At 48.8% G+C, this 17,611-nt stretch overlaps 1 protein-coding gene across 1 annotated transcript in view; it reads right to left on the reverse strand.

The window, feature by feature from the left end:
* Window positions 1-12,250, reverse strand: part of Npc1l1 (NPC1 like intracellular cholesterol transporter 1) — a 23,789-nt gene extending 11,539 nt beyond the window's left edge. The window contains exons 1-10 of the mRNA XM_050141214.1: window positions 12,106-12,250; window positions 9,518-11,046; window positions 6,568-6,668; window positions 5,945-6,117; window positions 5,578-5,706; window positions 4,931-5,113; window positions 3,911-4,025; window positions 3,622-3,749; window positions 3,089-3,226; window positions 2,779-2,868 (exon numbers count right to left, since the gene is read on the reverse strand). Of these exons, the coding sequence (XP_049997171.1) occupies window positions 2,779-2,868; window positions 3,089-3,226; window positions 3,622-3,749; window positions 3,911-4,025; window positions 4,931-5,113; window positions 5,578-5,706; window positions 5,945-6,117; window positions 6,568-6,668; window positions 9,518-11,046; window positions 12,106-12,156 (2,637 nt within the window). The 5' untranslated portion in view covers window positions 12,157-12,250. The remainder of the gene's footprint in view (window positions 1-2,778; window positions 2,869-3,088; window positions 3,227-3,621; window positions 3,750-3,910; window positions 4,026-4,930; window positions 5,114-5,577; window positions 5,707-5,944; window positions 6,118-6,567; window positions 6,669-9,517; window positions 11,047-12,105) is intronic.
* Window positions 12,251-17,611: the final 5,361 nt, after the last annotated feature.

Consider the following 17,611-nt stretch of genomic DNA (forward strand, 5'->3'; position numbering starts at 1 on the left):
CAACAACAACAAAAAACAAAATAAATAAATAATTTTTTTGTTTGTTTTTTGTTTTTGTTTTTCGAGACAGGGTTTCTCTGTGGCTTTGGAGCCTGTCCTGGCACTAGCTCTGTAGACCAGGCTGGTCTCGAACTCACAGAGATCCGCCTGCCTCTGCCTTCCGAGTGCTGGGATTAAAGGCGTGCGCCACCATCGCCTGGCTAAAATAAATATTTTTTAAAAATTCACTGGAGTCACTGTAATCCCTGTGAAAACACCAATAACAGTTTTTGAAAAAAGATATAAAAATTTCAGACTAATAGCTGGGCAATGGTGGCTCACGCCTTTAATCCCAGCACTGAGAGGCAGAGGTAGGCAGATCTCTATGAGTTCAAGGCCAGCCTGGTCTACAAGAGCTAGTTCCAGGACAGGCTCCATAGCTGCAGAGAAACACTGTCTCAAAAAAAAATTTTTTTGGCAGAAATCTTTAATTAATTAAAATTAAAAAAAATTTTCAAGTGAAATTCAAAGGTAATCTCTAAAGAACTCGAATAGCCCAAGAGGCCTTGACAAAGAGCAAATGTGAAAGACTCACTCTGGTCTAAACTTTGACTTCTATGAGCAGTGGCAGCCCATACCTTTGTTTTCTCTTTTTCTTTTTTTAAAGATTTGTTTGTTTATTATGTGTACAACATTCTGCCTCGATATATGCCCACACGCCAGAAGAGGGCGCCAGATCTCAGTACAGATGGTTGTGAGCCACCATGTGGTTGCTGGGAATTGAACTCAGGACCTCTGGAAGAGCAGCTAGTGCTCTTAACCTCTGAGCCATCTCTCCAGCCCCAGCCCATACCTTTGATCCCAGCTCTTGGGAAGCAGAGGCAAGTGGATTGCTGTGAGTTGGAGCCCAGCCTAGTCTATAGAGCAAGTTCCAGGAAAGTAAGGACTACACAGAGAAACCCTGTCTCAGAAAGAAAGAAAGGAAGAAGAAAAAAAGAAAAGAACAAGAACAAGAAAGGAATTCGCCTACTGACTCAAAGCAGGGTGGTACGGACATGGGAGCAGGCACAGAGATCAATGGGACATAATAAGGATCCACAGGCATGTCTGAGTGATTTGTTCTGGTAAGAGTGCCAAAGCCATTTTATGAAGGAAAGCTATAATTTTTTTAGTAAATGGTCCTGAGGAAGCTGGATAAAATTAAAATCTGGACACTTCCACAGCATCATTTATAAAGATCAACTCAAAGCCAGGTGATGGCTTTGAACACCTTTAGTCCTAACACTCAGGAGGCAGAGGCAGGCAGACCTCTGAGTTCAAGGTCAACCTGGTCTACGGAGTGAGTTCTAGGATAGCCAAGGTTACACAAAGAAACTCTGTCTCAAAACAAAACAAAACAAAACAAAAATCTCAAATGAATCAGTGAGTTCTAGGATAGCCAAGGTTACACAAAGAAACTCTGTCTCAAAACAAAACAAAACAAAAATCTCAAATGAATCAAAGGCTTATGTATAAGATCTAAAGCTATAAGAACCTTTAGGAAAAACAGGAGGAATTTCATACTTTGGATTTAGCAGTTTCTTGGATATGACATCGAAGTCAAGCAACAAAAGGAAAACACTGTGGCTATTTTAAAATGTTTCATGTACCAAGACACACTACCACTAGAATAAAAAGGCAGCCCTCAGAAAGAGAAAAAACGTTTTGATAATTAGGTCTCTGACAAGAGGCAGATCTCCTGAACACACAGGGAACTCTTAAGCCTCAGCAACATCAACAACAAAAAGCCAATTCAAAAATGAGCAAAGGACTTAAACACATGTTTTTCTTACAGAAGATATACAGGCGATCAATATGTACATGAAAAGATGTGTAACTTTTCTAATTGTTGAAGATGTACATTGAAAGCACTATAAAGCATCAGCACTGCCAGGCGTCTCAAGAGACCAAAACAACGGGACAGGGTGTTCCAGACCAGCCTGGGCTACAAAATGACTGTCTCAACAAAACAAAAGAATCCACCACTACAAACAGATAGATACTAAAAAAACCCAAGAAGGAGAGGAGGAGGAGGAGGAGGAGGAGGAGGAGGAGGAGGAGGAGGAGGAGGAGGAGGAGGAGGAGGAGGAGAAAGAAGGTAAGTTCCTGGACAGCCAGAGCTGTTACACAGAGAAACCCTGACTCAAAACAAACAAGCATGCTGACAGGATAGGCCTTTATAGCTTACTGATAAAGAACTTTCCCAACAAGTGAGAGATCCCAGAGTTGATCCTCAGCACCAAAAATTAAAAACACAGAAAAATAACAAGTGTTGGGAGCTGGTGAGTTGACTCAGCAGGTAAGAGCACTTGTTGCTCTTGCAGAGTACCCGAGATCAATTCCCACCCAACACCCTCAGGGCGGCTCACAACCATCTGTAACTTCAGTCCCAGGGATGCTGACACCCTCTTCCTGACCTCTGCAAGCACAGGCACCCAATTGGCACACAAACATACATGCCAACAAAACACTCATACACATAAAAGTAATAAATCCTCCCCCCCAAAAAAATCGTCAGTAAGGAATTCACATAGAAGGAAATGGTCGTCCCTGTGTGGATAGCCACGTGGAGAGCCCTCTGGTGCAGGGTGTCTACTGTGGCCTGAGCCAGCACTCAACCCTTGCACTTTACAGCCATGGATGTGGCTTCCACATGGTGCCAAGCCTTGTCTCATGTGTCCCCCCCCCCCCCACCCGACCCTCTGGGCACTGCTGCTTCTCCCAGGTCTCAGGACCAAGGGATGAGAAGACGCCACTCACCTTGGGCAGAGCCAGCTCCTGGTCCAGTCCCACGCTGATGTGACACATGAAGTAGAGATTCGCTCCAAACAGGGCCAGAAACAGAAGCATCTGAGGGAGAAACTGGCACGTGAGAACCCTTCCCCAAACAGCCCCATCTTCCCCCAGACTTGAATGGCATTATTGGGCATTCTGAGAAACATCCTGGAGCTGGAAAGACTTGAGCTCTCGCTCCAAGTATCTGCCCTGGACCTGGGCAGCCACCCCATCACCACCACTATGTTCTGTTTGCCTTTCTCCTAAAGTGGTACAGCTGCCTCAGCCCACATACCACAACAGGGCGGGTGAACCTGTGCAGCAGGAAGGGAGCATATATCTTTCGGAAGAAGCGGAGTAGGAGTCCCTCGTTTTGCTCAGGTGGAGGTAGTTTCCGGGGTGAAAGGCAACATAAGACGTCTGGGCGAGAGGCCTAGAGGATGGCAGTCTCTCAGACCATGTCCAAGGCAGACCCCAGGAACCACCCCACCCAGGGAAGCTCTGGAGATGGCCACTGCAGTTTATGTTGCTTTTATTTCCTGCCTCAATCAAATACTGAATTTTACAACATTAAAAAACCACCAGCTTGACTACTGTTATCTTTATAATTTATTATGTAAACTTACATAATTTTAGGAGGTTTTGAGACTTCCAAAAATAAGTAAAAATAAATTCTCTTTCTATGGGTAATTGCAGAACACGCATCCCAAACATCCTCTCTCAGAACAATGCCTCTGCCTCCCATCCAGCTCTCTTGGCTACCATCTTTCAGTGAACATAGCAACCCAGGCAGAGTAAGTTCCTTGGTCCTGGCCTCGCTGGCTTTACCTCCTGCCTCTTGCTATCCAGGGAGAGCAGGGCCACAAAGGCAGTCATCTGGAGCAGGAAGTCGAGGAGAATCGCCAGGCCAGCAGTCAAGGCAAAGGTCCGCACAGCCGGCATGGGGGTCAAGGCCCCTGTTGGGGACACAGGATCTGTCAGATCATCCTGGTCTCATGGACCGGATGTCGGCACAGAGAGTTTAAAGCAGGAAATGCCCACTGCCTTCTGAGAACCTCGCCCCCACGGAGAATAACCTACCAGGCTAGCTCCTGGGTGGAGGACAGCCCTCGCTCACCTAGGAAGAAGCAGATGGCCTCGGAGAGGCTGCACAGCAGCATGCTGGGGGCCACACTGCCCAGGGCACGGCCAATGTGGGCCTCTCGCTGTTCCCCAGGCATCCTAGGCAGCCTCTGTGTGGGCAAAGAGACAGAGTGTACAGGGTCTGCCAAGGTCACCAGACTCTAAAGGCCCAGCAGCAGCATGACAAAGGGCTTTAAGTCCTGGCCAAACCTGAGGAACTGCCAGACCTTCTAGAGAGGGAGCAGCCTACTAACAACTCACAGCCACACCTTCCTCTTCTGCATTGTGGCCTCAAGAACCACTTAGTGATCCTAGATATGAAAAGGACCAAGCATTCTTGTCACTAAGTCCTCACAGCAAAAAGAGGCTAAAGGACTCTGGTTTGTGCTTACTGTGGGTGCCACACAAAGTAGTGCAAAGGCAGGAAAGAGGTAGCTCTAATGCATGGATATAGAAAACTCACTGGACACCCTGTGCTTAACTGAAAGTAAATTCAAGATGACACTACCTGCTGTGGGATAGTGCTCTTGTACGCGTATTGGTTTAATAAAGTGCTGATTGGCCAGTAGCCAGGCAGGAAGTATAGGCAGAGCAACCAGAATAAGAGAATTCTGAGAAGAGGAAAGGCAGAGACACAGTCACCAGTCAAACACAGAGGAAGCAAGATGAGAATGCCTCACCGAGAAAAGTTACCAAGCCACATGGCTAAACATAGACAAGAATTATGGGTTAACTTAAGTTGTAAGAGCTATTTAATAACAAGCCTGAGCTAATAGGTCAAACAGTTTATAATTAATATAAGCCTCTGTTTGGGGACTGAATGGCTGCGGGACCAGGCAGGATGAAAACTTCCATCAGCAAGTAGTGTGAATAAATTTGTGTCAACCCACGCCATTTCCTACACGTATAAGCCTGAATAGAAGGGTCTGCAAGGATGTCAGCACCTCTATGCGGGGGCTTTGTCTAACGAGGGTGTTGTATTGCCAGAGGGTATAGAGAGCCCCTCCTTTCTTACCTGGTACTCAAGAACAAAGATGAAGATGTTGTCAGCTCCCACGGCCAGTACCAGGAAAGGTACCACTTGGATGATAACCAGAGAAGAGGGGACACGCAGGTAGGAGTAGAAGCCCATGGCAGCTATGACTGCTCCCAGCACAACAGCCACCCCGCCTAGGCCCAGAGTAGCCTTGGAATCCACCTGCAATGCAGCTAGGTTCAGCCTGTCGGCTACCAGAGCACCTGCCCACATCCTCCTTACTCCCCAGGTTGGGTGAGAAACAGGCAGGTCCCCTTGGTGTTCACACGCTCTCAGTGCCACCCACTTCAATGAAGAACCCATATGTGTATTTAAGTCTCTAGGCTTTACCATTCTTCCAGGGGCAGGCCCGTGGCACCCAAAAATGCAGGTGTGCCTGGCTACATCTTCCAGAATTGCATGGCATGGCCTTTTACATGGTAACTTTGTGTGTGGACAGTGGGTATATGCTAGATTACAGGAAGAAAACTTTGGGCCTTTCAACACAGACCATATCCAAGAAATACCACCCTTTGAGGGGTTCCCTTTGAATGGGTCTAACTTGCTAGGTTAAGGAGCACTTTAGAAGGCTCTCTAGAGCTGTCCTAGGCTCAGGGTCCCTCTTGCTGGATCCCTCCGGCTCTCACCGCTATTCGTTTCCATCTGGAGTAGCTGCCCAGGGCCAGGGAGATGTACAGGAAGACGATAATGTAACTGATGGCGAAGACAGGCAGGTCCTGGATGGTGGTGCGGTTGATTTCATCCTCCAGGGAGCGCTGCGAGCACACAACCAGGTCACTAACCACGTACTGGGTTTGTCTGTGGAGCACACACTGTATGCTCTGGGGAGCTACAGGAGCCTCTAATGCAGGCGCCATATTGGGGTGGGCACAGGCTTTCACGGCCTGGGGCCATTCAGGAGGGGGTAGAACAAGGATGTGGATTGGACTGGAACTGACCCCAAAGCATTAGGGAACTGCAAGCACAGAACAAGGAACTCTGCAGGGTCCCTACCTCTGCTGAGAATGCAACCTGGAACTTGTCAGCCGTGCTGCTCTGGAAGGCTTGCATTTCCTTCAGAAAAGCCTCTTCCCAGAGCCTGGCCTGGGCCATGCGGGGATCATCAGCAGGGAAGTTATTGAGAGAGAAGGTTATGATCAGCGCCTCTGCCTCCGAGTAGTCCGTCCCTGGAAAGAGCAACACTGAGCCTCCCTTCTAACACCCCCTCAGGCTGCACCCTTCTCCCACTCCTGTTCCTCTCCTGCTTCCCCACTCCCATCCTCCAGTTCCCCCTCCCAGCCAAAGGCACAAAACCAGAGCTCCCTCACAGCGTTAAGAATGGCAGAGGGAGGCCAGGCGGTGGTGGCGCACGCCTTTAATCCCAGCACTCGGGAGGCAGAGGCAGGTGGATCTCTGTGAGTTCGAGACCAGCCTGGTCTACAGAGCTAGTTCCAGGACAGGCTCCAAAACCACAGAGAAACCCTGTCTCGAAAAACCAAAAAAAAAAAAAAAAAAAAAAGAATGGCAGAGGGGAGGTAGAAGCATCCTTTGCAGCCTCCTTAAGCCAGGCACCCAGGCACTGGAAACACCTATCCCTATGGCCTCTCCCTTAGCCTCCCGGGGCCTACATCACTTACCTTGATACCCCCCAACAGCAAGGAAGGGGAAGACAGGAGCCCCGTAGTCAGCTATGCAGCTCAGGGCCAGAGACGTGCCGTCCTTGAATGTGAGAGGGGCACTGGAGGGAAACCACAAAGAGAAAGATACTTTCCTGCCCCTGCCTGGTTCCTTTGGTCCCACCTTACCTCAGGCCCTCAGCTCCCTGAGGGAGGAGCAATGAGTTCTAACTACCTGGCCCAGAGGTCTCAAAATGACCATCTCTCCACAAGGTGCTCTCATGTGGTTCCCCCAGTCCACAGAATGGGGTAGGGGCTGCCTTGGGCGTCTCCCTTGGACAGGTACTGTATGATCGGCTCTCTGTGCATCTCAGGTCCCCTCGCATAGCCAAACATCCAGACCTGTGGTTACTCCAGTTCCAAATGAGCATCACAGTGAAGCAGTGAGCCCAAACTTGAGCCATGACCTTCTCCAGCACAGGTCTCAATGCTGCCCTTCTCCTCCCTCCCAGAGCCTGACCCCTCCAAGTGTTGAGTTGAGCCCTGGAGCTCAGAGCCATGTGTCTACAGCCACCCAGTCAGGACTCTTGAACAGGTTTGTCCCCGTCAACAAAACACTTTCTACAGAGCACATCCCTGTGGAGACAGAGCAGAATGCCTACACAAAGCTCCTTACACACATTCTCAATGCAGAGGAGTGTACCAGTCAACAGCACCATCTAAAAAGCCCCAGATTGCTGTGTGACCTTCAGCAGCCTACCAAATCACTCTGAGCTTCAGCTTTCCAGTCTATGAAATAAGTGTAATCAGCTCACATAAGAGTTACAAGCATCCAAAAGCAAAATAAAAATGGCACAAGTTGGCCCTTCACTGGGTGTCCAATAGGGGGTTTTCTCTGTGAAGAAGCCTAAATTATTTTTGATGGAGTCTTTTGGATTAAATGGGCATAGTGTGAGTACCTCTCGTGGTGGCTCTCAAGCAATAGGACAGCTGTCGTCGGTTTCCTCACAAAGTAAAAGATGTGACCCTGAGCTTAGCAGTTCTCATAAGGACCCCTGGATTAACCATGCTTGTGTTAGGGTTCCCTCTGTTCCCTGAGATACAGAAGCAAGTGGTGCAATACCAGCCTGGGACCCAGTGTCAGCCACACTGTTGTTTTGTCCATTTCGAGACCAGTAGTGACATCTGTTAGCCTGTTTAAATGCCATCTGGGGTTTGGGAGACTATACTGTAATGTCATGTTTAAATGTTTGACTGAGTTAATTCTAAGGGCACTTGTTCCCAGAGCTTTCCATCTGAAGTCCAAAGTTCTAATAAAGCCGTGACTGTATAGGAGCTTACTTGTAAATCAGGCTGCACGATGGCTCCTTCTCCCATATTAACATATGACAAAAAAGAGAGAGAGAGATGGTACGAGCTAAGCATGATAGCACGGGGTTGCAACCCCTGTTCCTCAGGAGCCTGAGGGAAGAGCGTGAATTTGAGGACAACCTCAAATAGTGTGACTTTATCTGAAAACAAAACAAAATAGATAACTACACAGCAAAAAAAAACAAAAACAAAAAAATCATACCGCATCCCTGATGCCTCTCAATGGCCCCTCTCTGTTCAACTCTGTCTGAGGAATAATGCAGACACCCTAAGCAGCAGCCCATACTTGAAACTTAGCTAAAGATGGACAGCCAGTTGCAGAGAGAGACAGCAAAGGCTTCATCCTTAAATGGATCTTTTTTGGGGGAGGGAGCAGGGTTTCTCTGTGTAGCTTTGGAGCCTGCCCTGGAACTCACTCTGTAGACCAGACTGGCCTTGAACTCACAGAGATTCGCCTGCCTATGCCTCCCGAGTGCTGGGATTAAAGGGGTGCACCACCACCCACCTAGCAATGTAGTGGATCTTAAAGAATGTGAGATCTGCCCCCCCCCCAAAAAAAGTAGATGTGTTCACATGTGTTCCAGGACAGGCTTCAAACTACAGAGAAATCCTGTTTCAAAAAAACAAAAAAGAAAAAAGAAAAAAAAAAGTGAGATCTGCCTGGGATCTGCAAGGTCAAAGTGAAACCGCCAGCACCCATGCCGTTGGCTGGGGTAACCCTCGCCTGCTCTGCTCTTAAGTGTAGGGTGGGGAGAAGGCCCTTGGGGCCCTTCACTCTCCACTCTTTCTCCAGGAGCCTCGACCACTACTGGTCCTCTTACCACCCTTCCCTTGCCCCAGTGACCTTGCTGGCATCCTGTTTATACTACCCCCAACATGGGCAAAGCCAGACACAGGACCTCAGCAGCATCGGGGGATGGATGAAACTGCCCTAGAACACCTGGCCTGGTCTCTGGGCCAGAGACTAGTCACAGTCTTGGTCAAGCCCAAATGAACTATTTCTGGCCAAAGCCTAGGCTACCAAAGTCCCTACAGATCCTGGCGCAGTCGGAGAAACAAAACTGTGCAAGCACAAAGGCTCCCTGAGCTGTCACTTTTAGATATAAATAACTAAGATGACACTGAGGGCAGGAGAGAGGGCTGTTATTAAGCGCTGTGCTATTCTTGCAGAGGACCAGGATTCCCAGGATCCACCTGACCCCTTACAACTGACCTTCACTTCAGTTCCTGTGAATCCAGCAACTTCTTCTGGCCTCTGTAGCATCAGGCACATGTATAAGCCATGCACATACACACATGCAGGCAAAATATTCGTGCATTTGAAATTAAAATAATTCTAAAAAGTATTAAGACCACAGCAGGGACATCACGGAAAGAAAAATCGTATGGACTGGAGCTGGAAGGACTATGAAGCCTAATGTGCTGCAGAGAACAAGCGTAAGATGGGAGTGAGCTCTAAGAAGGGGCCCAAACAGACTCAGACACACGCACGAAGGCCCTGATGTGCACACATAGGAGCTCTCCCTGACTCTGAAGGATGGAGCTGCCCTCTGGCCTGGTTCCCGGGGGCATAGCAGCAGCTATTCTCAGATCTACTCACTTGGCACAGTAGAGGAAGTGGTCCCTCCAGTCCACCAGGGAAGTCTGACCACCAAGCGTCTGGTTGGCTGTGAGCAGCAGGAGCGAGCGGTTGTTCTGGAAGTACTGAAGGAGGCTGTTGACACAGCAGTCCGAGAGGGTGGTGTTGTGCGGGTTGAGGGGGGCGTAGCAGATGTCCTGCAGGGAGATATTGCGCCCCGCCTCCGGGGACCACACCTGCAGGTGGCGAAGCCTCTCTTGGAGCTCCAGCAGCTCCAGCAGCAGGTCCAGGGACAGGATCCCGCTAAAGTTCTTGGGCCCTAGCAGCAGCGAGTCGTACTGGTAGCTGGACCTGTTTCGAGCTGTCACAAAAACCTGGTTGGTTCGGAAGAAGGGGCCGAAATGCTCGTCATGGAAAGCCTTCTCTTTCCGGGCTTCACTTTTGGGGGCTGACCACAGTTCCACGGGGTCTGTGGTGAGTTCTATATACATCAGGCCTACTGACAAGGCTATCACAACCACGAAGGACAGTGCCAAGACGGTGAGTGGCCACGAGGCCACTTTTGTGCCCCAGTTCTGGAAAAACCGGCCAAGGACAGTGTGAGGTGAGAATCTGCGCTTACGAGGGTGGTTGGGGGCTTCCTGGGGGCTTGGTGTCTTGCGCTTTTTCCTGTTGGAAGCCACTCGAAGATGCACAAGGACAGCAGTGAACAACACAAAGACCGCAGTGAAGATAATGATGAGAGCCAACCAGCCTGGCATTTTACCCATGTAGAAGGAAGGGGGCAGCGCCGGAGGCCGAGCAATGACGGGACAAGATGCTGCACAGTCCTGACAGGAACAGGCTGCCGAGTCTGCACCCTGGGACTCATTGCATGGTGCAATTTCCGCATTCAGAGGCTGTATCCCCTCTGCCAGGGCTTGACCAGGCTCCACAAGGTGGAAGGTGATGTCCAGCGGAGCCAGGCCATTCCCTGTGTCTCCCTGGAAGTTGAGCCAGCGCTGGGCATTGCAAAGGGCGGAGCCGTAGACCCCACACATGCTGCCCACGGCCAGCGAGGCAGCTGCAGGGATGCGCACCCGGCTACAGGACTCATAGGCTGCCTCAGCAAAGCTGCGCTGGTAAAAGGTTTCATAGGCCACCACAGCCGGAAGCTGTGAAGCGTTCTGCTCAACCACACGGGTGACATTGATAAAGAGGCTCTGGTTAGGGCTACAGGTGTTTTGGCAGTGTATGCTCACAAAATTGTCAGAGCAGGCGGGGCAGCGGGTGAGGAGGGCCTTGGTGATAGACATGCTGCTCTCTAATGCCAGCAACTGCTTGGTGGAGCAACAGGCAAAGGTGGTATTGGGGCCATTGTACAGGCGGGGACAGATGCGCTGGAGGAGGGCCAGGTGCTCCCCTGTGACCTGGCGGGCTGGGGTATTAGACAGGCAAGATACATTGGACAGTGACGTGAGGCCTCCAGACAGCTCTGGATTCTTCCCACACTCTTCATAAAAGGTGCAGTAGCCAGCCTGATGAATGGGTGTGTAGAGATCCCCCTGGGCCTGCAGAGAAGACCAATAGTATCCATTAGCCCTGAAGCTGGTTGGCCCAGACGGGTACCTTCTGGGCAGCGAGAAGCCAGAGAAAGAAGGATGCAGGTGGAGGCTGCTTGTTCGTTCCAGATGCCCAGACCCGAAACAATCACTCAGAAACTTTATTATTTGCAATATTGTTTGGTCAATAGCTTAAGCATATTGCTAGCTGGCTCTTATAGCTTTGGTTAACCCATTCCTATTCATCTGTGTGTCTCCAAGTGACTGTAGTTTACTGGCAAAGTTCCAGTGAGTCTGTCTCTGGCGGCGGCTCCATGGCTTCTACTTGATTCCTACTCTCTCCTTCTCTGTCTGCTTGGAACTCCCACCTTGCCCTCTTCTGCTAAGCCACTGGCCGAAACAGATTTCTTCATTAACCAATAAAAGCAACACATAGACAGAAGGACCTCCCACACCAGAAGGAGAGCACGCAAAGGGCTGGGAGAGCCACGGGGAGGCCCGTGTGGCATGGGCTGTGCTTAGGGTGCCAATGAAGGGAAACTCTCCCAATGGATAGAGACGGGTTAATAGGCAAAGGACTCATCTGATAGAGTGTGGCTTTAAAAGGCCATGCTTCAGAGGAGATGGGGAGGTGGAGGGACCCCTGTTGCTGTCAGTCTGAGTCTCTAGACTGTACTCCACACAGAAGCCAGGGCCACTTGTCTTTACAAGTCAGTATAAGACCCTCCTGTTCTGCATCCTGCATAACCAAATGCCAACCCCCACCTCTGAGAGCTAACTAGGATGGTAACAGGGCCCCTCCCAAACCCAGAATATTTCAGGGTATAGTCACCCAGGATCCACCTCCAGCACCCAACTCAGTCCCCACTTAACCACAGGCAAAGGCCCCATTCTTTTGCCTCTCTGACCCTCTGTCCCTTCAACCCCTTGACCTGGAGACTCCACCAGCCAGCACTTACTTCTGGGCATGAGAAACCTCCCCTAACCGTGTGACCCTGACTATCAGATACCCGACTTGCCTTGCCCTAATGGGAGACACTAGGGAGTAACCGTGAGCAATGGACTCACCGAATTCAGGAGTAGGGCCCAGAGCAGCCATCCTTTCAGGCCAGCTGCCATCCCCGAGTCAGGAAACAGAAGTAGGGCCGGGCCTCAGGGACAGCTGGGGAGGACTGAGCACTGGCTCCCAAAGTCATTAAGGCCGCCTCCTCCTCCTAGTGACAACATATGTCTGGCGGGATTAGGACCAATGGGGCTGTGAACATCTGGTTAATGATTCACGCACCCTGTCCCCTCCTATCAGATGGCTCCCTTCCATGTACCCCCTCTTAGGTGAACTTCCTAGTGAAGGTGCTGGAATCCCCACTCACTTCCTGGTGCAACCCAAGTCAAATGCTGCTCGAGCCAGCTGGACAAGAGATGCAGGGTTGTACTTCTGCTAGACCCGGCACTGGCCTGGTTTTGGCCTCGGGAGCTCAATGGAGCTGCAGAATGTCAACATTATCCTGGGCTTGGCCTCCAGCCTGCACTCTGACCCATCACCCCTTGAGAACAACATCAAGTATAGGCTCTGTCAACCTAGCAACTGATTAATTGACATTAGCACCCAGATAATAAAGGGACACTGAGGGTACAGTGATTCAGTGATGAAAGTCCCTTCAGGTTCTGACAGAGGACGGAAACCAGAGATTCATCTGATCCCTTTTCCCTTCCTCCCCACTCCTGCTTGGTTTCTTTCTTGGCCCTGGCCCTGGCCTAGTCCACTGAACAACTCTGGTTAGGTGATCTGGATGGCAAATCCCACTCAACCTGGGCCCATGGTTCTCCTTCTGCTTCTTTCCAGTAGGAATCTTCCAGTCTCTCCTTGGGCTGGTGCTATCACCAAGATGGGCCAGGACCTTGGCCCCTGTTGCCAAAGCTGAGCTGCTGATAACTGCAGCAAGGCACTCACGAGGCTCCTTGCCCAGACAGCTGCCTGCCGGGAGGGGCCTACTCCTCGTCATCCAGTGTCCCATGGACTCTGGTGGGCTCAGAGGGGAGCTGTCCAAGCTTAGGTAGGAACAGCAGAGGCTGAGACAGCACAGGACCTGCACCCAACACCTCCCAGTTCTCTTGTTACTTTCCGGATGGTATCTGCTCATCTCTGCTTTGCCTTAGGGTTCTCATTTGATCCCCCAGATGCAGACCCTGAGCCAAGGATCCTAGGACAAACGGTTTTACTTGGAAGGTGGCTTCCGGTAACAACAGTGGGGTGGGCAGGCAAAGAACCATGAGTTATGGGTAAACTGATCAAGATGGATTCAAGAGCAGCTCCTTTCCCAGATACCTCCAGGACACTCCAGGACACAGGGGGATCCTAGAGGATCCCCACACACAGTCCATAGGGGTGTGGCACTGTGTGCACCTGCAAGTCCTTGATTGAGGACACTCCTGGAAACCTGAACCTCGGTTCATGTGGCTGCTATTTTTCCACATCACAAACCCTCGAAACAAGAAGCTACTATTGGTAGGGACATGGTAGTGCAAGGCCTTTAATCCCAGCTCTCTGGAGGCAGAGGCAAGTGAATCTCTGTAAATTCAAAGTCAACCTGGTCTACAGAGTGAGTTGCTGCAGGACAACCAGGGCTACAGAGTAAGACCCTGTCTCAAAAAAAAAAAAAAAAAATGACTACAGTCACATGAAAACCCCAAGTGCCCAAGTGAGAGATGCTAAAGCCCTGCCTTCTATATGTCAGGTCTCATGAGGGTCGCTCAGCTGTGCCCAGCCCAGTACCAGACAGTCGGGGTTCAGATTTCTGGTCTGAGTTCATTTCTGAAGCCCAAAAAAGCATGAGAATCACACAGTCACACTAGGGACAGAAAGAAAGACCACCGCCCAGTCTTACTTCCATTACCTGTGTGTAGGCCCCTCTAGGCCTTGCCCAGGGCACACACGTTCATTCCTGAGCATGTGACGCAGGCATGCTTGCCTGCCACTTCCCCCTTGATTTTAACACTCCTTTGATCAGGAAGTGTATTTGGAATTGTGGTCCACAAAGTAGCGGGGGTTCTGCTCTTCCTGCACTGCAAGTTGGGCTGGTTGAATAAGAATGAGGTTGAGAGACAAACCACTTCCTGTTGCCTGCAAGCCAAGATGTAGGACACTCAGCAACTTCTCTAGTGCCATGTCTACCTGCACACCACCATGTCACACCACGGTTATAATGGCCTAAACCTCAGAAAACGTAAACCACCCCAATTAAATGCTTTTTCTTCATAAGAGTTGCTATGGTCATGGTGTCTCTTCACAGCAGTGGAGACCCTAAGACAGTGATTTGGAAATGTAAGTGTAAGCCAAATAAACCTTCCCCCACCCCCGCAAAAAAAAAAAAAAACAGAATGAGGTTAATCCTTTGTGTCTAAGATGTATCAATGTCTTTCTTCTTTCCCCTCCTCCTTCATTTTTTTTTTGGGGGGGGGGTATATCTCCTTAAAATGTGTTCCCAGAGCTGAGACTTATGATTTTCAGCATGTTTATGACTCTGAAGTACACAGTTCACGATTTCATTCCTCTAGCTAAATGAGGATTATCAGAAGATTATCAGATTCTGTTACTGGTATCCAGCTAAGGGTCAGTCCCAACCCTAAAACAACAGACGCTCGGTGACGCCAGCAGACACAGTGTCTCACCACACTCTCCCCTAATCATGTATGTTTACCAGGCTCCACTAACGTAGTAACTGTAGCATGATAAAAAGATACCTCGGGGTTTGCAGGGAAAGCCTGGTACCTAGGATGAACCTAGGACTTGTATGTGGTAAGCATGTGATAAACCACGGAACTACACGGCCAGTCAGGAGATCTCATTTTTAACTTATTTGTATTATTCATACAATTACCTATAGCTATGATGTAGTTTGTCAGCAGCCCAGAGCAGCGTTTCACACGACACAGGGTGGAGGGGGACAGCTTAGGATTGGGGCAAGACAGTCCTCTGGGACCAGGTCAATGTTTGCTTGGCAGGACCTGAGGAGGAGAAGAAAGTTCACTATCTGACTTCTCTGTACTCCAGGAGCACTCAGAGTTTGGGGTCCATGTGGAAAGGCAGGGAAGGTGACATTGCCAAGCTAATCACCTGTTGTGTTATATTTTACTCTTTGGACTTGGGCGGGGGGGGGGGGCACCACCAGCTCCCAAATAAATCACACAGAGGCTTGTTCTTAGTTATGAATGCTCCGTCTTAGCTTGTTTCCTGCCAGCTTTCCTTATCGTAAATTATTCTGACTACCATTTGCCTCTGGACTTTTATCTTTCCTACTTCTGTTTATCTTATTTCCCTTCTCACTCCGTGGCTGGCTGGGTGGTTGATCCCTGCCCTCCTCCCCTCCTCGTTCTCCGTTCTCTTGCTTGTCCTGTTTGTCAGCTCTGCCTGTCCTTGCTCCTGCCTAGCTGTAGACTGCTCATCTCTTTATTAGACCATCAGGGTTTTTTATATATTTTTATTGATATTTATTGAGCTCTACATTCTTCTCTGCTCCCCTCCCTGCCTCTCCCTTCCCCCTTCAGCCCCCCTCAAGGTCCCCATGCTCCCAATTTGCTCAGGAAATCTTGTCTTTTTCTACTTCCTATGTAGATTAGATCTATGTATGTCTCTCTTAGTGTCCCCATTGTTGTCTAAGTTCTCTGGGATTGTGGTTTGTAGGCTGGCTTTCTTTGCTTTATGTTTAAAAACCACCTATGAGTGAGTACATGTAATAATTGTCTTTCTGTGTCTGAGTTACCTCACTCAAAATGTTTTCTAGCTCCATCCATTTTCCTGCAAAATTCAAGATGTCGTTTTTTTTTTTTCTGCTGTGTAGTACTCATTGTGTAAATGTACCACATTTTCCTTATCCATTCTTTGGTCGAGGGGCATATAGGTAGTTTCCAGGTTCTGGCTATGACAAACAAAGCTGCTATGAACATAGTTGAGCACATGTCCTTGTGGTACGATTGAACATCCTTTGAATATATACCCAAAAGTGGTATTGCTGGGTCTTGAGGAAGGTTGTTTTCTAATTTTCTGAAAAATCGCCACACTGACATCCAAAGGGGTTGTACCAGCTTGCATTCCCACCAGCAATGCAGAAGTGTTCCCTTTTCCCCACAACCTCTCCAGCATAAATTGTCATCAGAGTTTTTGATTTTGGCCATTCTTACAGGTGTAAGATGGAATCTCAGAGTTGTTTTGATTTGCATTTCTCTGATGACTAAGGATGTTGAACATTTCCTTAAGTGTCTTTCAGCCATTTTAGATTCCTCCATTGAGAGTTCTCTGTTTAGATCTGTATTCAATTTTTTTATTGGATTATGTGTTTTTTTGGTGTCCAATTTCTTGAGTTCTTTGTATATTTTGGAGATCAGACCTCTGTCTGACATGGGGTTAGTGAATTCTTTTCCCATTCTGTAGGCTGTCATTTTGTCTTGTTGACCATGTTCTTTGCTTTACAGAAGCTTTTCAGTTTCAGGAGGACCCATTTATTAATTGTTTCTCTCAGTGTCTGTGCTGCTGGGGTTATATTTAGGAAGTGGTCTCCTGTGCCAATGGGTTCAAGTGTATTTCCCACTTTCTTTTCTATAAGGTTCAGTGTGGCTGGCTTTATGTTAAGGTCTTTGATCCATTTGGACTTGAGTTTTGTGCATGGTGATAGATATGGGTCAGTTTTCATTCTTCTACGTGTTGATATCCAGTTATGCCAGCACCACTTGTTAAATATGCTTTCCTTTTTCCATTCGATATTTTTTGCTTCTTTGTCAAAGATCAGGTGTTTGAAGATGTGTGGATTGATATCCAGGTCTTCTATTCTGTTCCTTTGGTTCTCCTATCTGTTCTTATGCCAGTACCAGGCTGTTTTCAGTACTGTAGCTCTGTAGTAGAGTTTGAAGTAAGGGATTGTGATGCCTCCAGAAGTTCTTTTATTGTACAGGATTGTTTTGGCTATCCTGGGTTTTTTCTTTTCCATATGAAGTTAAGTACCGTTCTTTCGAGGTCTTTGAAGAATTTTTCTGGGATTTTGATGGGCATTGCATTGAAGACCATCAGGTGTTTTAGACAGGCAAAGAATCACAGCTTCATAGAGTTAAACAAATGCAGCATAAAGAAAAGCTCACACACCTGAAAATAACATCCCCCAACAGTTACCCATGTTATCTTGGCTGACCATCGTGAATGTGAGTGGTCACAGTGCCAGCTTTTGGCTCTTTGGGGGTAACCAGCCTAATATTGGCGTCTTCATTTTCCTGTCTTCAGAACCAAGACTGTATTTGGTGAAGGGCCGTGCCTACAGTTCAGAAGAGGATGCTGTCCCTGTGTTCAAAGCCTCTATTGTCACAGGCAGTGGTATGCCATCTACTTCTGGACTTCTAGACAAATACGACTTGCACTGCTGGTGGGACGCTCTAGCCTTCCGTACTTCACCATGCCAGATATCCAGACTGGATATCATGATAGCAATAATCTTGTGATCCTGAAGTAATGATTTTTAAAAATAGGCCATTCAGGCAGGGCAGTGGTGGCACATGCCTTTAATCCCCACACTTGGGAGGCAGAGATGTG

Source organism: Alexandromys fortis, unplaced genomic scaffold, assembly GCF_014885135.2.
Source record: "Alexandromys fortis isolate MF-2015 unplaced genomic scaffold, M_Fortis_MF-2015_v1.1 scaffold_7, whole genome shotgun sequence".
Lineage (NCBI taxonomy): Eukaryota > Metazoa > Chordata > Mammalia > Rodentia > Cricetidae > Alexandromys > Alexandromys fortis.